This window comes from Chelon labrosus (assembly GCF_963514085.1).
Source record: "Chelon labrosus genome assembly, chromosome: 5".
NCBI lineage: Eukaryota > Metazoa > Chordata > Actinopteri > Mugiliformes > Mugilidae > Chelon > Chelon labrosus.
In genome coordinates this window covers 30,076,100-30,097,478 of record NC_140341.1, presented here as the reverse complement: position 1 = coordinate 30,097,478, position 21,379 = coordinate 30,076,100, and the positions used below count along the sequence as shown (strand labels likewise).

The 21,379-nt window shown below is 40.3% G+C and overlaps 1 protein-coding gene across 1 annotated transcript in view; it reads right to left on the bottom strand.

Annotated features, from left to right (window-relative positions):
• Positions 1 to 21,379, bottom strand: part of tns1b (tensin 1b) — a gene marked incomplete at its 5' end in the record, with an annotated part of 163,859 nt that overhangs the window by 50,947 nt on the left and 91,533 nt on the right. The window contains 3 exon segments of the mRNA XM_084544673.1: positions 459 to 630; positions 3,652 to 3,701; positions 9,269 to 9,310. Of these exon segments, the coding sequence (XP_084400799.1) occupies positions 459 to 630; positions 3,652 to 3,701; positions 9,269 to 9,310 (264 nt within the window).

Below are 21,379 nucleotides of genomic sequence, written 5' to 3'. Positions count from 1 at the left end.
CAAAGAATGTGACTGCTTTTGCATGTGAAGTAATATAGCATATTATAAGTTTAATATTGTGTTTTTTTTTTGTTTGTTTTTATTAATAAATTGTATGTTTTCATTATGTTTGAGAAGAAGGTCATCTTGAGTAAATTCAATAAAGTGCCTTTAACACATCTAGACAACAGTATAGCTATTAACTATTAGCATCTGTCACTGGTGTTACATTAGCTAGCACAAAGTGGATGAGTCAGTCAGTCCAACAGCACCATAATAATGTCAGCTATAACTCAGTATAGCTGAGTTAACTACTGATATGTTCATGAGCAGATGTGGCATAATCATTCCATTGTGGGAGTTTGTGGTTAAAAGTAAGGGAAATCAGCTGATGATGGGCTGATCTGGGAAGGTGGGGTATTTCATCTTCCCCACTTGAACCTAAACTAATGAGTGTGATTTCATTTTTGAAACCGTACCAGGTAGTTGTGCCCATGCTTGGAGAGTAGCATGGAGGCGACCTCCCTCAGGTTGGCAGCGTAGCTCTGCTCCTCCACGCTGCTGGGGAAGGAGACAGAGATGATTCTCTCTGTGATGTAGATCAGGTCCAGCTCGTAGCCCTCCTCCAGGGACTGCAGCAGACTCACGCTCCTGCAGAGAAATGGAGATAGAGATAAAGATTCAAGAAAGATGTGAGCTCATGAAAGTGATGTGGACGACTGGACCGTAAAATGTAGACGTTAGAAGGCAGTTAATACCCAGAAGTAATGCAGAGCATGTGATTTATAAACACATGCTTGTGTTTGTCAGGCCAGCTGAAGTTTGATCCCTTTAGTTATAGAAAGCAATAAGGCTGTCAAAAGGCCTAAAGTTGGGGGGTGCAGCTTTTGTTCAGTCTTTTCTATCATCTCCTCTACAGGAAGAAGATTGAGCTCGTCTCTTACATCTTAATACAGGCACACTGGTCTGATTTTATCTGATTCTTCAGGTGGAAATATTTCATATAAATGGAATCATTGCCACACGATGCATTCCAGTTATTGGTTTCATTGCATTGTGATCATATAAGGACATAATTTTAGGTTAGTCTGTACTTTAACCCTCATCACATCTGCAGAGTCACTCATCTTGATCCAAAGCATTAAAAATATGTGACTGGTTACTTTATCTGCAAATGTTGTTCTGAATGTCCTTCGAGCACCAAATTACATTTCATATTCAGTTGAACTCAACATTCTTTCTTTGAGCCCAGATGGAACAAATATCCTAATATGGCGAAGGCAACACACCATATAAATACCAAATCCACAATCACATCACTAAATCTCAGCGGGGTTCAAGCTTTTCTCTAGGCTCTCCCCACTGCATTAAACAGGTTGCTGGACTGGCTGTCTGGGAAGGAAAGGACAGGCAGCTCCAGAAGAATGTGATTGATCAGATGACCACATTAGAAAAAAAAACTTGCAGCAGAGAAGACAGAATGTGTGCACACAACAAATACAGAACAGTAATAAAGAAAAGTGTTGTGGTAAAAGGAGAGATGTTAGCACGTGTACTCCTTGTTTAAAAGGCTCAGCCACTCTTTTTCAGACCTTTTTCTCTCCAGAAAATGTCTACCGAGACCATATAGAAGTGAGGTCAGTGAACTGACTGAACGTGGAGAGTCAGATGAAGAGGTTAAATGAGAGGTGTCTGGACCCAGACTGCAGCATATTTCCCATATTTGTCAGCTGTGAGTAGCCCCTGAGGAAATGGCTCATATGTCTGGGAGAGAAGATTGTTCCAGCTTTACTATGCAAATACTGTAACCTGCTTTGTACTGCACATCTGGACCCACTCAAAACACACTTAATGGAAATTATTCACTTGAGATAGAAGAGAAATTCACTTCACACTTCACACGTCTCTACCAAGCTGTGACAGATGACCTATCTTCTAAGATCTCTGAGGCATTTTTCTTTTTGTTTTGTCTCTTTAAAAAGAAATTTCTTTAATTCTTGTTCTTTTCTACTGTTTCCATCTTGCTTAGTATTTTTTCTCACTGTCCTTTTCCATCTCTGTCTCTGTGTAAGTGTGTCTTTGGAACTTTCAGTGCCGTCAGAGCCAGCATAGGCCTGTGGTTTGGTCCTATTCCAAATCCACCAGCATGCATTGAACGGTCGAGTGCCAGCCTGCTTTTCATCAGCTGAAGAGATTAAGTGATTGCTTCGTGTCTGCATATCGCATTTGATGAATGATGCATTATCGCTACATGCTCAATTTCAGAGCTGCAGTGATCTCATTTGTGCTTTTGGACAAAACCAAGTCTGAGCTAGTATTTTTACTTTTTTGTTTGTTTCGTAGCCCACAATATCTGTCTGGTTGCTCTGATAAAGCAAAGCATGTTAACTATCCTGTACCAAACAGCATTAATTTAAGGTTAATTTGGCACATTTGTTTCTCTGATATGTGGCTTTGTCTTAATCTATGAAATATGTGGTAAACTGAAAACAGCTCTTCAACATCAGAACAGTCATGAATGAAAGTCACGAATGCAGAAACACACTGCCAATACTCTCAACAATAATAAATACAGAAATACAATGTAAGAAGTGCAAACAAAAACAGAAATGTTTCCAGGGGACAAAAAAAAAAGTGATTTAAAAGCTTGATGACGACAGTGTACACAATTTATTTGCAGTTTGACGGAGTTAACACTATTTTAACATTTATTCTCACCCTTTTCATCAGATTTTGTGGTGCCAGAAGGATTTCTTTTCTCTGAATCATTTGAAACACAGCCCATAACGAAATCCAAATGGAGCGTTACCAGATTCATATTCTGATAAAAATTGAGGAGCACTTGTGTTGTCAAACTGATGAATATGTTTTATTAATTTGCTTGTGTTTTATCTATCTGCATGTATTAAGCTGCTGTGTGTTGAGCTCTTTTGGCCACCGTACAAGTAAGCATATAGGAATGAAAATTAACCAACGCATTATATATACATAATATAAGTCACGACTATCATATGACTGCGCTGTTATGCACTTTTGAACCATTATATAGAAATCAAGTGTAATCTTCACAGTAAATGAAATCACACATGCTGTAAATGTGCTGTTAAAGGTTTTTTGTTACCTCATATCAACTGGTTGATTCGCGAGGGAAACCAAACTGTCATTCCAGCTTCGCACAGCACATCAGCATGAACTGTCTTGGTGTCAGGTTTTACACATTAATTACACAACTGACATCTGTGACTAGACCGTGGTGAGAGGGGTTGACACTAAATAGTTTTCTGTTCAACAAAACAGCGTGAGGTCCAGTTCAACAGCAGGGCATGTTGCCTAACTAATTCCAACAGTAAAATCTGCAAATATCATGTTACATCTTAACTTTTCATTTTCAGATTCTTCACAGCTCAAGATGGATGTGACAGAGCATGGATTAAACTTCGATTAATATTTGTTTGCCCTCATCCATTATCCAGCTGAACTTTTGGAGAGTGGGGATTAACTCCTAAAATAAGTCAACAAGTACAGGCCAATAAGCTGAATGATGCCTTTTATGGGAAATGTGGTGAGGAAAGGAAAGGAAAGGAAAGGTGAGATGACTGAACACAGCAGAGTAAACAGCAGGTGAGATATGAGGAAATAAATAAAAGGAGGAAACAGCAGAGTAGAAGGTACCGTGATGGTCTGCGCCTTGACTCCATGCTCTTTGAGGATTTTGTTGAACCCTGCAAATCACAAAGAAAAACATCAGATCTTTATCAAACGGCCTTCTAACATGTTTCTTAACATGCTTTCCAAAATGACAATTCAGGAAAAAAAAAAAAAGAAAACACACAAAAAAACAAACACCAGTTCCACTGATTGTGTGCTGTGTGTGATTTGTCAATATCAAAGTTAAAACCCATGCTGCACTCTGACAAAGTTTGGTGTATTTACAGTAAATCTGAATCATCGTGCAGATTGCTTAAGGAGGCAGCCTTCTGATAAGGCTGTTAAGGCCTTCTGTGATCATGAAGGTAATGATCATAATAGAAAACTGACATTATCCACTTCAACAACATTAATTAACATCACTAAAGTAAACCTAAGGGAAACTCATGCATGCAGGTTGATCTAGTCCTGTGATAATATAATAAAAGAGGCATTTGCTAGCAGTATCAAAATATGCACACTGATTAATAATTAAATCGGATTACTGCCAGACTTTGCATATGCCCTTTGCCCAAAGTGTGTAATGCACCTTGAGATTGGGGCTCTCTTTCAGAATTCCGTCTGATATTGTGTTGTGATGGTTTTACACAGCAGAGCAGAAGTCTCTCGCAGAGGAAGTGTGGCTGAAGGTGATTGACTGTGTTTGGCTCCACTATGCCTGGCATGCCTCGCCTCCCCCTTTTAAACCAGCTTGAGGCCAGGGGGTCCGAGGGCATGTGGACTTGTTCACTCCCCTGTGGTGCTCGGGTCACATGTATACAGGAGGGGGCTGTTATCCATCATCATTCATTAGATCGGACTGGCTCGCTAACCACCAGTGTCAAGCGCACCACTGACTTCACTGAATAAGCATTGGCCTGCTCTGCTTACCTAACAGCTGACTGCCTGTAGGGACATCCTTATGCTGTGTTATTATTACCCAAAATGAACAAATGTGCAGCAAACTTCCCCACAATTATTTTTTCTAAAAATTGCATATTGTATTTAATTTGCAAAATGATGGAAGTAATATTTAGGCGCCAAATACTTATAATGCTCACATACTCTGTTAATAGCCCCTATAATTGAAATGGTTTGGATAAAATTGTAAGTTGGAGTCAGGAAAGGTGGAGCTAGAAAGTATTTCTGTATTTCAGCAGAAGATGATAAATATAACAATGTACAAGGCAGGAGCTTGTAGTGTTTTAAAGTTGATTTGAATTGTCATAGTCCTACTACAAACATGTCTATTGATTCACCAATACTGCACAGTGCAGGATGAAAATGTATGGTAAAAAATCTGACAGAAATTGTAGCGACCCAACATAGGCAGATGCAGACTGAATACAGACTGTACACTGTATCCAGCCGGTCTGGTGCTGTTCATAACAAGTCTTCCTCCATTTTCAAGATCATTTGATGAGGAAGATGTGTGTGCATTTTTACCACAGTACTATTGCACCAAGGCAACCAAACAACAGTTTACATAACAGCAAAGCCATCTCACATGATGAGAGAAAATTGAGAGCTAAGCCCAGTAAAGTAAAAGCTTTCACCACATCCACTGAAGATGGAGGGACGTATCACATAAATGACATGATTATCCTTCATAATCTATTTAAATGTAGGTGGAGGGAACACAGTAGCCAGACATCTAGCCATACTATGGAACCTCCTTTATGCTGGAGAAACAATGTTGGATCTGCTGTAGCAAGACACAAGAGGTTGATGTCTGATACTTGCCGGACCTGTTTTGAAATGATTCTGCAGAGACTGACTTATAAAAATGGGAAGGATTCTTGCAGTTTGGTCTTTGATCAGATCAAAGGTTTCAGAGAGAAGCTACAAAATATCACAATTAAGTGTATTCATTTTGCAGTATCGGTCACAAATACAAACATATCCGATATTGTAGTGACTATCCTTTCCCACCATGGCCAGTTCCTACTCTAATTCTATGTTTTGTTTATTTGCTCTGGCCTACATCACCAGTGTTCACATTAATCTATCCCCCAACTGAGGTGACACAAAGCAAAACCCCCCTTTTCTGTTTGCAATTTGGCCTAAACCTTTCAACATGTTAAAAGGGGCTGTAAAGTGCAGCGACTCGCCAGAGAAGGACAGAGATGAATGAGCAAGAAATGGCCCAAAAGAGAGAGTTCAGAGACAGACCCAGAGCATGAAGGGGGTTAGAGTGATTGTGCTGAGTGGTGCTGTGGAACCTACACTGTGCATCAGATATTTTTGAGTGGTGAGGGCAATGCCTGTGACTATTCCCTAAACAAAGAAGTCTTGAAGTCTTAAACTGTCCAAGAGGTGCTCTGGGGAGCTATCGTTTGTATCATGCAGCAAACATGGCAGTTAATGTTAGCTGTTGTTTTCTTTGTTTTTGTTTGTTTTTTCAAATTAGTCTAAATTGTTGTGTTGTAGATTTAATGAGCCACACGATTTAAGTGAAAGTGCAACCATCTGGGTAAATAAAAGCATTGCAACGAAGCCACGGTCAGTAATAAGACTATAACTTTCACTGTGGTCACACTTGTGTTTTTGTCACTGAAAAAAACTAATACACATAAAGTACCAGTTTTGAAGGATTGTACTCTTTAGCAGCGGATTTCAGTGAATCACAAGATAAGTGTAGCCTCATGTTTAAATTTCACATTGCTACTGCAAAAACAATTACGCAGAACAGAGCATGGATTCATCCATTTCTCGTGCACCAATCAGTGTCCCAGCCTAGCCTCTAAACACCACGCAGTCTGTGTTCTGAGATACGTATGTGTCTCTAGCTTCGAGAACATTGGAGGGTGAGTCAAGGTGGTGGGTGAGAAGGAGGAGGAGGTGGGAACTGGACTGGGGGGTCCTGCCGGCCCTGTTTCCAGATGAAAACCATCTGGGGAGGTTGACTTTACAAGCAGGCCATACAAATTAACCATCTGAGAAAGAGCAAGGGAGGGAAGGAGCGAAGGAGGGAGGGAGGGAAGGCAAAAATACGTTGGGGGCTGGTAAAAGTCTGTGAGAGAAAATTTACAGTGACAAAGAAAAACAATAACGAGCGCCGCGAAGGAAGGAGCGGATGAGAAAAGGAGAAGTCTGACTAAATCTTTCTTTCCATCCATCCATCCATCCATTCATCATTTGCGTCCTACCTTCCTGAAAAGGTAGCCCGTACTCCATCGCCATGCCCCCCTCAGAGAGGAGAGCCGCCTTCTTAAAGATCCCTCTCGATTCATCTTAGCGAGCTCCCTCTGTCCCTCACTGCTCTGTGTCCGACAGTGAAGTTTCCTCTAAGAAACCTTGCCCTTTTCTCTGACAGCAGAAGAGTAGTAGAAGAAAAAACACACAAGGCTTCTATTTTTGGCAGCAGTCTCCAGTGGGCCACTGCATGCTCCAGCTCAAACCAGACTCCTCCACAGCGCTCTTTGCCTCGTCCTTCTGTCCGCTCTTGTGTTCTCCCTTTCCTCTCTCTCCTTCTCCGTCTATGCTGGCCACCCTCCCCCTCCCATTCTGCCTCCCACCACGTTATCTCTCCCCTCATATTCAACTTTTCCCTCCAATGTTTCTTACTCATCTGTGTACGGATCTAAATTGCTATTGCTAGCCCTTTCCATCTCTTTGGGCAAACATGTGGGAACTGATGCATGTTTGTACACATAAACACACAAAAGTCAGCTGACTGGAGGTTCTCAGAATTCCCAATCCGCAGTCATGTCCAGCCCAAATGTTTTTGCTTTTTGCACAGGTGGTTTGACACAAAAGACATGAACTATTCTCAACCTTCTGTTATAAATACAAGAAGTTCCTAAGCTGAACAAAATAATCTGTCTGACAAGTTAAATCCAAATATTGGTCCACGAAACATCACTTTTGAATATATTATATCCTAAGCAAATTTCTGAAAAAACTCAAATGGCCAAAGTTTCATTTCAACAAATACCAAACAACTTAGTAAGAGTGAACAAACCAAGCTGAGATAGAAACTGATGCACTGACGCAAGAAAAGCTCATGTAGTCATAAGACATATCTTTTTGATGCTCCAAGGCGATGAGGCGTGGCCAGACTTCCCCCAAACGTCACAGTGTAACCACACACCAAATGCCCATGACCAGACAGCAGCAGCTGCTGCACTCACACTCTCATGCAAGTTCACTCCAATACGTGCATACGGTACAGACATGTGGCTGTACAGTATGTATCAAATGCAAACTCATTTCATCACACACTCACAGTGAGGATGAGTGTCACACTCTGGCCCTCTGTTTAAGGTGTAGACCAGGATGAAAGCTCATGAGATGCGCTATAAAGACAAACTCATATGAAGGTCACAAGCTTGTGCTCTCATGTACGTCAAGCAACTGTACTGTGGAAGAAAAATGAGGAATGACAGAGGAAATGCCAGTGAAAGTAGCCACACACGTACGCAAAAAAGCACACTGCTGTATGTGTGTTTATTTTTGGTCCTTGTGGGGAAAGTGGGCACTTGGATTTGGGTGGTAACTCTAAATTGGTTACACGGTCCTTCCTTTCTCAGACAAAATAAAACTCACAGGAAGTTGTGTCACAGACAAATAGTGCCCAGCCAGTCCAAAGCAAACATCTGGACTCTAATTTTTGTGTGTGTTGTTGTAACATGCAAGCACCGACATGTCATTTCGATTCGTTCACACAGACATTAGAGTCATTGCTCCAAAGTTACTGCCAATATGAAGTATTTTATTAAAATGCTATCAATATTTCTAAAACTGGAATATGAACGCTTAAGACAGAAAAATGTTATTACCCGACGGTAAATGTGGAGTCTGTGAGCAAAACATCCATATAGTCCACCAACACAGTAGTGGCATATAGAGGCATTACAACACCAATAAAGCCCACTGGGTTGACTTATTCTGTTCATCATTGCACCTTAACCCTAACTCTAAACCTTACCATTTGCAGAGCACCAAATTTTACCAGTCACAAATGCTTTGTTTCTCATTATACATAGTCTGCCAGTTGTTAAACCTTATCCATACATTAACCACACTTTATTTTTCATAACCACATTTTTCCCCATTACCCATGTTTTTGTTTTGTGCATATATATATATATATATTTTTTTTTTATTAAATGTTGACTTTGGATTGAAAATCACCTAGAATATTAACTAGAACAGCAAGGAAATTAGTCTAATTAGCTGGTACAGCGACCATGACTTATTTTTTAACTTTTCGCTGTGTATTCAGATAAGATTGGATTAGTCAGTTATCATGTGGAGCCAACATGTGTTTGATGTGAAAATTTTACGTAGGATATTTTTAAAAAGTGCATGAATTAGATTCATAATATACCAAAGCCAGTCCAAATTGGTATGCTCAAACTTAGAACAAAAAAGTATCTTTTCTGCAGACTCTGCAATAATCTATAATTAAAAAAACACACACAAAAATAAAACGTCTCCATCATAATTAATACCTCTCCTACATCAAACATCTGATGTGTCAGCTGGTGTTACACAGGCCGATTCATCATCTTATTCGCTTCACTAATGTAAGCAAATGAGATGAGTGAACTTGAGAGAAAACAGCTACATAAAAAAAAAAGAGTCAGTTGAAACTTACCATGGTGTCTACATGTTTGAGAGGGAGGTCACTGCTCTGAGCCTGTTCAGAAATAACAAAGACAGACAGAAAGTGAGATTAACTCTTGCCAATGTACACCAATCGACCACAACATTAAAACCACTGACAGGAAGAGTAAATAGCACTGACAATATTGTAACAATTCAATGTTTAGCTTTTGGACTTGGCATTCGTGTGGACGTTACTTAGACATGTACCACCCACCTAGACCAGACCAGACACCCCCACCCCATAGCAATGACACCCCTTGATGGCAGCAGACATCCCCAGCAGGATGCAGCCTGACACAGACACACACATAAAAATGCTTTAGGAACAACTAAAAAAAAACATGAAGAACAGCACAAGGTGTTGACCTGGCCTCCAAATTCACTAGATCCCAAACTGATCAAGTATCTGTGGGATGATCCACAGAGGCCCCTCAACCCATAGGACCCAAAGGCCCCCACTAACAACATCCTGTTGCCAGACACCACAGGACACCCTCAGAAGGCCCATGTCCACTCTCTGATGAGTCGCAACACTTTTGGAGGCACAAGGGAGACCTACACAATATTAGGAAGGTGGTCATAACGCTATGCCTGATCGGTGTACATCATATCTCTATATTGTGTTGTATTGTGTTGTGTTATGTCAAATCATCTTATCTTATGTCAAAACTCTCAGCACCATTCTTTGCCCTAATGTGGCCTGGAGTGGAGTGGGACTCCACCTTGAATGCGTGGGACCATCTATAACCCTTTTGTGCAAATATTTACACAAAGAGACAAGTCTGCTTCCATTTGCCAAGACCAGAGAGTCCAGCCGTGGAACTCTCTTTTTCAATGCCATATACAGCTATGGACAGAGAGGGAGAGATTCAGGCACAGACTGGGAAAGAAAGAAAATGGACATACAGAGAGAAAAGGTGAGAGAAGGAGAGGAAGACAAACGACTGGACATTCAGGACAGACTGAGACAAAGGCACAAGACATTTAGACAAATAGACAGCCAGGCTTGGGGAAGAATATGAAGGTGAAGAGGGACTGTCATGGCAGAGAGCAGAAAAAGAAAGCACGAAAGCATTCCATGATGTCATGAGCCTGTGTGGGCTTGGTGAACCTCAGACCAACACACAAGCAGAAGTTAGTAAATCAAACATAACAACAATAATATCTATACTGCACAAGAAACACTAACAAGATAGAATACGTGGAGATGAATAAAACCTGTCTTTTTATATTACAGCATTGAAACACCTCAGAACCGAAGAAGAGTCAAGTATCAAAGCTGTACATTAAACGCTTCTATGATCAAATCATTTTTTTTTTCAATGAAATCACTAAGCTGCTCTAACTTATAACGACATTTATTAATGAAAATGTTGTTAAATGGGAAAATTAAAAAAATAAATAAATAAAATATTGACAAAATATATAGTTTTTGGCAGCAGAACTGAAGATCTTTCGGCCCAAAATGCAATTCTCTTAAAACAACAAGGCTTAATAATTGGTTTGTACTGACATTAAGTTTAGTCAGACGAGGAAAATGTAGGAGACCATGGTCTTTTAAATATAAGAGTGATTCTCAACAAATTGCATAAAAAGTTCTAATTTAATTTATTCGTCCTGCTCTTGGTACTTCCTTGCTCTGCCTAGGGCACCAAGCCCAGTTGTTCTTCAGATCTTGAGAAAAACATGCTCCTTATTTTTAAAATGAGCAAAATAAAATGTACGACAACCTGGGCACTGTGCAGTTTGTCGTTAATCAAACAGGAGGAGATGGTGCATTTGTTCAGGACTGAAGAATAACAGACATTTGGCAAACTAGTCGGAATTTAAGGCACGGGGAAGGCATGTGAGACTGACTCAAAATAAACGAAAGTTCTCAACTTGATGCAATCCTCTGTACTGATGGTAACAGTGTGTCTCCAGCAGTGGAGAACAACAGCCTTTCTGCTGCTGCATTGGTTCCAGGGAAAGACGTTGTAATCCAAAACATTATAAAATAACAGGTCCTTTGTAATAGACAGTTATTGTTTTCCCCTCCCAGTGTTGAGTGACGTGTTGTAGCATTAAAGTGGACCTAAATTGTTGAAAATTGAAGTGTGCGCACTGTACACATTCTAGGTGTACCGGAATGAGTTATATTAGCAACGATGGGGTTTGGTGTTTTTTTTTTTTGTTGTTGTTTTTTTTTGATATGTGTTGTTTTTTGGCAACAATGAACAGAGACAGCTCAGAGAATCAGCACATATCACTCTCTGGTTATACATGTATAGGATGCAGCCTGACACAGGCACACACACAAATGGTCATAATGTGGTCATAATGTTATGCCTGACTGGTGTATATATACTTCATTATCACCACCTCTGTTGGAGGTGGACTAAATGACAAATTATGATTTTGAATGCAGCCTTCCATGGTGGAATCCTGTTTGGTAGAGATTACCCACAGTGAGAGCTGGGCTGTGACTTCAAGGATGCTCTGCCTCTGTAGAAAGCTTCAGTGGAACATAAACAGTAAATGCAAAAGGGTAAATTATAGTCTGACTGTGCAAGCCTCAGAATAAAGACTCCAAACGCCCAGACTAAACCACCAACCAGGGAGAGAGCTCAGAATCATCCTGACTCTACTCCAGACTGCAGCTCCACCAGTAACATAACAACCTACAGCATTTAAAGACAACTGGATGTTAATGTCAATAAATATAATTCAATGTCATTCTGTCAGACAAAAAGATCTTCTTTATCTAGCTGCATGATGTTCATCAGACACATGGAAGACAGAGTTGCCTCTAGGAATGAAGGAAAAGGAAACAGCAGCTGATGTTTGAGGCCCTAAATGCAGACTTGTGGATTTGTGTCCGAGGCCAAAGTTTGCAGCCGCAGGCATTTTCACACAAATAGAGCCTATTGTGTGTACACCCAGGAAAACACACAGAGACACAAACAAGTTCCACAATGATATATTCTAACATGTGCATTTCCGCTTTGTGCAATTGCTGCCAGATGGCTGGTGTGCGACCATGTGTGTGTGTGTGTTGTCACCGGGACTTGAAACTAATTCAGAGAGCACAAGAGCACGAGAAAGCCTGGGAAGTTGTGTATCAGCAAAATGGCTCACAGAGGAAGGCATTAGAGTTTCTCTCAGCCATCTTCAAAGGAAATCTCTGACGGGGAACTTTGATAGCATTAGTAAGACTATTCATGCAACCCCTGCACAATAAATTGCACAAGAAGTGCAAGTCAGAAACAGGCCTTTTTTCAAAGACTTAAACAATGAAATCCACTTCAGTTTGAATTTGCATCATCACAGTGAAGTTCCGACAAGTCAAGAAACCAGAATGGAAAGACGGGCTGCCTGCAGTTATTTTGTGTGTTCATCTTCAGCCGAGAAACTTCCAACTTCTGGACATGATCAGACAGCCATGCGTTTGTGGGCTGATGCAATCACATCAATCTGCAAACAAACCACAAGCAAGCACAAATGCAGGGACAGTAAAGATCAGCGCTTACTATTTAAAATCTGCAGATGCAGCAGTTTGTTTTAATGGACTAATATCAAGATGTCTTGACCTCTTAGGGCACAGAGAGCCAGAAGATCCAGAACAGAAGAGGCTGTTGTAGTTTATTAGCTGTGTTGCCACGTTAAGTTTTATTTCACTGTCCTCTTCCGAAAAATAAAATGAACCCCATAAAAGAGCCAGAGTTGACAGGAGTCGATGCAACAAATAAAACTTTGGAATGAGTAGAGGGATTGTTTTGTTGCTGACAATCAAACAAGCTTACTAACTGACACAATTAATTAATTAATTAACAATGCTCTGCTGTACCTCCACCAGTTACAAAGAAATGTTGAATTATATACTGTACTTATTATTTTTTTTGTTTGTTTCCCAACTCTCACAGCCCTATGGGACCACTTTACGGTTGGCATGGCAACTTACAGTCATCATGTCACATCCTGTTTTTATAACTAAACAAAAGTTATAAGAAAAATGGACACTTGAGTATCCATCAGTATTATATTAACTTCCTTAAATGAATGACAGAAACAAATGCCAAAAAAATTTATTTGACGTGTAATTTAGAGTTTTAGTTTTGCCAAGTCCCATCCACTAACATGGAGGGGGTGGAGCTTATGACCTATACTGCTGCCAGTCACCAGGGGGAGCTCTATTTTTGAGTTGACCAGCTGAACATCTTAGCATTCCTCCTTCTGCATATTGTGTGAATGTACTGTGGCTCAGCAAATGTCAGCCCCAACCACAGAACAAACTGCAGCCGCCTCTTCAAACATAATCATAATTAAACATAATTACAAGACTAAAGAGAATGGGGGAAAAGTCATTGATCTGTGGCCAAGAGGTCTGCAGCACCTGCAACAGTGGTGAAAACACAAATCTTACTAATACAGCATGTTAGACTGATTAGGTTTTGCAGCAGTGAACATTTTGGTTGGACAGGAACTTAAAAACTTAAAAAAAACACTCATTGTTCATACTCAGATTTTTCCACTCCCTGGCACATCAGTAGCTCAGAGCCATTTTGAGCCAAGTCAGCTGAGCATCATGTTGGATTTGTTCTCATAAGAGAAGCTAAATACAGACTGTTTGCAAAAACAGACCCAATAACAGAAACACAGTGGGGCAAAATTTGCTTAAAACAAATATATAGTGTTTTCAGTATTATAGCAAAGAGTAAACGTATGTGGGAGGAGACAGTGTTATTGTCGATCAGTACTCATGATAAAGATTTAGCCTGCCATGGCCAGACTCAATACAGAATATGAGTCTGGTAAAACACCATTTCGTTTCATTATGGATGTTTTTCAACTGGCACAGTGAAAAAATATAGTTCTGCATACAATATAGTATAGTCCTCAAACCAATCAGAGCCATTTTGTAAACAACTCAAGCACTCAGATGACGTAGCTTACTACATCACTCTTACTCTTCTGCCTATCACCGCATAAAACCCACCCAAATGATTCTATTGGCCTGGCAGATATTTGCTGGGACATAACGAACTCCCGACAGAGTGACCCCAGACTAACTTTCCCCCGCAAACATTTAGTGGGCGGGGGGAAAATTCAAGCTGGCTTCCAGGCTAGATGATGATTAGTGCAACGCATGCTGACGGCTGCATTCTGTCAAAACTTTCTGGCTTGCACTGTTTATACTGTTCTAGATGTCACAATTGAGAACTTCCACCAGTGTTCCGCTGATTACATGAACAGCATATGTTAGTTAAAGAAATGTTATAAGACATTATTACATATCTGGCTATGTTATGATACTAATAAACTCACCAAAGTGCAATAACAGATGAGATTTAAGTTGAGCCATGTCTTTGTGCTAGCAGTATTACCTGACACTGTAGGCTCAAAGTAAGGCCAATGGATAATTTTGTCATTGTGGATATTCCAGTACTCACATTAGATTGGCATGTTCAGTATTAGTACTGACTAGATATTGGCACACTTTCGATTTCATTTAGTTAGATCATTGTTTGTCTTGCTGTTACAGGCAGAAAGAGAAGAGATTGATGCAACACTGTTAGGCAAAGCTGAAATGTGGCTAAATGTCCCTTAACACAGACAGGAACAAAATGGAAACCAGTGCATTAGGTCAAAGTCGGTCTATCCACTGTGCATAATGTTTACAAGAGTCAGGTTGGATTTGAAAGGTTGTCCACATTCTAGCTTCCACATGAGTTTGGCTAACAGTGTTGTAAATGGCTTTAATAGCTCATGTTTCTAACCTATTTTCAGTCATTACACCGGTATTTCCAGTTCACATTGATTAAAGATCATTATTATTATTACAAACAGGAATTGCACCGAAAACTACAAAAATAAATGTTATGGTTCTCTCAGGCTGCACATCCCTCCCAGAACACAAAACACAGCTTTATTCTTAAGCCCTAATTAGCAGCAGTAGGTCTGAGTTTAACCTTTAGCTTAGTTGCTCATGTTTGTCTGTCCTTGTAAAAAGTGTCACGCAAAAGTGCACAGACGAAGAGAGCCCACTGACGCAGCCACGTGTTTCTCTCCTACGAGCACAGCACATCAGCGTGGAACTCTCACCCATAACTCTTTATCTCTCCACCACCGCTGTGCCATGTGCTTTCTTTCACATGAGCACAGTGGCTCCTTTGACCAGTGTACCAAATTATAGCTCACTTCTTTAAGCAAAGCAGAAGTAGTTAGCAAGCTGGGAGTTTCCTCCCTTGAGCGGTGGGGATAAACGAGAGCCTCTCGGGGGAAATGGCCCAGGGCTAAATATACAGCCGTGCATCTTTAGAGCTCAGGACACAGCCCATTTTGCCCATCACTGATCCCATATATTTGTCCCCTTGATGAAGAGGCGAAGGGTCCGTGAATGATGAAGGGTGGGTGTTTCACCACTCGTTTTTGTTCATGGACGGCCTTGTATGTTTTTTTAGGGCGCCTTCTTTCTTTGGCAACTTTGAAAAACACACACCATCTGCACAGGCTTAAGTGTAGCTACGAATACACTAGCTCCACTCCAGTGTTTACTCTGCATTTTGAACAATGGCCTACACAGAGCTTAGCAGCCTTAGATGTGCAAACCTGGAATGACACTCAGTTTATTGAGAATGTATGCAGTTTTTCTGGTCAATAAGATGAAAAGTTACATATCACACATCCTTAAACAAGAATAATCCTTCCATTGGATTTAAGGCTGAATTAACATACCACACCATCATTGTTTGGTACTTCTGACATGCTATATAGTGTCTCTGCTGAATAACATTTAAACAAATTCATCTGTTAGGAGTTCCGGGTTACATATTCAGGCTCAGTTTAAAAAAGTAAGAACTGCATTAACTTCTTCCTTCAATTTCATGTATGTTTTTGTACTGTGGGCGGCATCATTGATTGACACAGACCGACAGACATGACACTGGATACTGGCAAGGGCTCCCAGTTGTTATGTCCAATAGTGCCTTCTAGTGGTAATAAACACAAACTACTGAAGTTGATGCTAGTTGGCACAATGATGGCTCACCTGAAGACAGTGTACAGTATGTGTAGTAAAAGTTGCTAACTCTGAAACAATTTTGTCTATGTGTTTAAATCTAAATGATGCTCATTATGTCACTGACAGAGCCTACATAGTTTATAGTCACTCCTAAAAGAAGGTGTGAACTGTGACCATGTTTGTTTGCCTTCAAAGTAAAAGCACAGCTGTTTGGCAAGAGCCTTAAATATTTTTCTCCTGTAGTGGTTGCCTAAAAAGGAAATACTGCTTCAGTAGTGCAAGCCTCATCAGAACCGGATCATGTCTGTGAAGGATGATGGTTCACTGTATGTGTAAATCCTTCACATTTGTTCTCTCTCACGTACATGTACAAGGACAGGTTTTCTTCCCACAGAAATTAATGTCCTCATAGTATATCACTGAGATGTTTGTGATAATGATACGACAGATTCATTGTATATAAAATAGCATGTACTGTTTTTTCCAGAGGAATGCTGTAAAGCAATAACTAAATATGATCACAACATGGCGCCACTGAAAGTTAACAGCGGTCATATTAATTTATATTCCGACTACTTCATCAGTCTGACTAACACACTAGGAGCAGCACACACAGTCACACAGCTGTTTCTCTCTCCATGCGCCGTGCTCCTTCATCTGCAGCTTTCACACAGCCACGTCCCAGAAATGTAAACACAGAGCTGAAGAGGGAGGGTCTGCATAGGCCTGTGTGCACCCCGCGTTAGGGTTGAAGTGTGTACACTCATTCTCCGTCCCACTCCGTGGGCTTAGAGGGGGCTCCTAACGTACCAAGAATCCCTTAGGACCAGGGAGCGAGGAGAGTGGCTGGTTCTTGCTGTGGGAAAAACCCTTCAGCAGCCTGTGACCCTAAACCAACTTTGACATCTGTCTGTTTCTCACCCCATTTCTCTCTGTTCCTACTGATACAGAGCCGGTGGCTCACTCTGTTATGTAACCAAAAGCCTTATTCAAATTGTGAGAGAGGAGGGAGTCTCTAAAGTCATCGGCCAAATATTTGTATACTTTAGTAAGTGTGTGTTATGGGAGGGTCTAATCAGTCACACACAAATGCACATGAGCAAAAACACACACATTATACTTGTTGATTTTCCTTCCCGCTTTGAATACTGAACTTTAGTTTAATAAGAACACAAAATGTTAGCAGTCAGAGACAGTTACAAGCAACCTGTTAAACATAGTGGGACATTTAGCTAATAAAACCACCACAGTGGAGACCAACAGCAGAACCACAGCAGGAGAAAAGCCTGCACCTATTTAACACTTTTCTATCTCAGTGGTACTCAAAGTGCTTTACAGTATATCTTAATTACCCATTCCCACACAGACTAATGACAACCAAGTCACCATACAAGGTGCTCACCTGCCATTGGGAGAGAGGTAGGAGATAGCTTTGCAAGTGGGTCACATCAAGTCTTTCCAACTGTCCCTATACGAGCCTCCCCTCCAAATTTGTCACCTCAAGTATATCTTTTTCGATTGACAGTGTTATGGAGAGGGTCCCAGGTCGCACTTAGGGTCACATTCTCATCAGAGGAGGCACAGACACATTTTCCTCTATATCACTTTCATGGTCAAAGAGCATGCTGAGGGAGAGCAGAAAGAGAGACCACACAGAGCACTAGGGGTTTGGATCGAATGGTCAACTATTCGATACAACAGCGCTTTTAGTAGGAAGTCGACTAGTCGCTGATCACGTGACAATAACAACACGGATGCCTCAGAGAAGACAGGTGAGAAGCCCAGTGGGTTGTTGCAGCAAACTAGCATGGATCATCATGTGTGTGGAAATACTTCACTAAAGATGAAGCCCATACTACCGTGACATGCAGAATATGTAAGTCAGTCTTGAAACACAACAAAAGTACTGCAATACACACTCATCTGAAAAGGCATCCGCTAATGCTCGCAGAGGAATGGTCCAAATCCTCTGGACAGCAGTCAATTAACAACTTCACAAACTGTAACTATCAACTATTTGACAAAAATTATTGGACATTTATCTGTTAAAAAGGGAAAAGTCTTTGTAGATATACCACATTTATTTCTTTGCATTATATTATCTTACAACACGATGTGAAGCACTATAAAATGCTAGGTGCCAATTTATATAGGCTATACAAATCTGCAGCACACAGCATTGATGACTGCATGTAGTTCTGTTGTGTTATTACTTGACATTGTTTTATTTTGCCCGAGCGAGAGTCGCATATTAGAAGTATCAGTGCCATAACAGTGTTTATGGTCTATGGCCAACAGTAGCCTGTGCTCAAGCTTCAATTACCTTACAATATGTATTCAGGTAAAGAATATAGATTTAATTTAAAGCATTACTTTCTGTTGTGTTTTTATATGTTATGTCATCAACTAGTCGACATCGACTCGACTTTCACCACATATTAGTCGACTTTAAAATATCAGAAGCCATTCTACCCATACAGAGCACCAAGAGAAAAAGTTTAGAAGGCTGCTGTGCAAGCTTTTATTTGTTGCTGTGAACTATCAGTACGAGAATTATGTTCCCCCTCCCCCATGTCTTATGAACTATCAGTGTTTCTCGCACTGCTACAGTAATGGTAATGTTAAGCTAGGGCCTTAAAGCTTTTTGAAGATAATAAAATTGCATATAGTGACCTCAATATCATCCAAAACACCCATAATAAATGTGTGTAAAATGTTGATATTTCTTATATGTTTTATACATATAATTTTAGAGATGTTAAACATTGAACAGGGTCAAATTGATACCAAAGATAATAGGAGGGAAACAGGACGCTAACAATGGTGCTCTTTGCAAAAGTCTCCCAGTGTATGGCAAATCAACCAACCAGCAGGCATAACTTGTGACCACAAAAGGTCCTGAAGATCTCTCTGTTGGTTAACTATGGTAGATCAGAAAGATAAAGAGAAGAAGAAAGAAAAGTCTCAGCATTCTGCCATGTAGTTTATTAGAAGAAAGAACTGAACCAACCAGGTTGATGGGTATAGGACGATGTTAGTATGTTAGAGAGCTGCACTTATTGAGACTAAATGAGCCTGAACTGATGTGTCTTCATTCTGTATTTTCTAACACTGCTTAGAAGACTGGAGAGAGTAAATTACAGCTCAGCGTGCAGACATTATGATAATAGGTCAGAATGCACAGGACTGGAAGTTAGTAGGATGACTTCATAAAACTGCACTTTATGGGCCACTGGTTTCATGCAATTCAGCACTGTAAGGAAAAAGGCCCAGGTATTTTTAAGTATTCCCACAAATTAGATGTTTTACTAAGAATAAAAACCAAGGCTATATGTGCAGTCAGAAAGCATGAAATTAATCGTAGATAATTGTGTAATAAAAATCCTTCTGTTAGTAAAAGACTGTTTGGTAGGGTAATACTTTTTATTGCATTTGAATTATTATTCTATGAGACAAGATAGAAAAATGCCTCAAACTCATTTTTCCACTGTGTTCCAAACATTATCTCCTTGAGACTCACATTCAGGGAAAATCACTTTGACCCAGTACTATTCTGCCTACTACAAACCTCCATCTAAACTGAAGCGAATGTCTTTAGAGAAAAAAACAAAACCTTGACTAGGGTGTCCAGTCTTTCACACAGCATCATAAAATAACCTATAAACACTTTATAATGTTTGATTTTCGTGCAGTGTAAGACACTCCCAGCTCTTAGTTCCGTATTACACACGTCTATTTCATGTTGTAGTTTGAACATTCCCAGGGAGATTTGATCGTCCTGTGATGCATAACAGGATTTCTGGTTGGTGCTTGTATGCACAGCGTAATACAGGGCACATCAGGGAAATATGTGTTCTAAACACAGCGCTAATTGGACCACATCTAGACCATCTTTGCCCTGCAGTTACTCATTACTCAGCAATGTCCTGGCCCTGTTCCCCCACTACACAAGACCTATAAAAAAAAAGCTGGATGATGTAAGTGTTCGTGGTTTATGGTTGTCTGAGTGTGTCCATATCTTTTCTTGTGAGTGCATGTGTTCTTTATATGTGTTTTTTAGGGGGCATGCAATCAGATGTGCAGTCTACCTCACCAGTGAGAAAAACCTAAGATCTCTCCTTTTTCCTCTATACCGTCATCCAGGCTTTGTGCAACACAGAACGTATTCCTGGTAACGCTTACTCAACATGAGGGAACATCTGAGGAATGCTCCCGGCATGCTTTACAGCACACCATGCGCCTCCACCCAAGTGGTGGTCTGGCTGGAGGTAGTGGCTTCGGTCATCTTCACTGTTGGATGGCATCTCCCAACCACACATAACCAGAAACAATAAATGGTCTGCCCACAGTGGGTCGATACAGTTTACATTCGGAATGTACACAGCAAAGTTAGTGACTGGATGACTATATTTAAATCATGACTTAAGAAGCCACTAATTTCATAATTACTCCAATTGAACATGAGCATTACAGTACAGCTGCATGTGAGTTTTATGTAATGCTAGCATATTATTCCTGTCAGTTAGCAGCGCTGTGGCACATCATCTACAGACCAGAATCAAAATAAATACTAAAAGCTGCATCCAGTCAATCCAGTTCAGACATGTGACTCTAAAACCAAATCTTTATCCCCAAATTAAGCCCCCAACAAATAATCCGACTCCCCCTCCTGTGCTCAGAAGTAATGGAATGTAATGTAACATCTAGAAATATATGAGAACTCTGTGATCTCTGTTTTCTTTCTAAGATAATACAATACTATCCACTGTATCTCTATGACAGCTACTGAAAAGAGTTTGTGGTGAGGCTGTTTTTGTGTTTGTCTTTTATACTCAACTGTTAAACAACATGGCTCAAAATCCTTTAACTGCTCAGGAAAAATTGAATTTCAAATATTTGCAGTTCCATCACAAATTGGCCAAAGACATGTTCTGAGGAAGACAATATGATACAATCAAAATCCCACAACATCCACATAATGACCTTTGAGGTAAAATTGATTTGCCAACAATGTTTCATTATGATGGAAAAACAAGATAATCTCATAGATGGAGCTCTCCCCCAGTTTGTTCCAAATGAATCTTAATCATAACAGCCAAA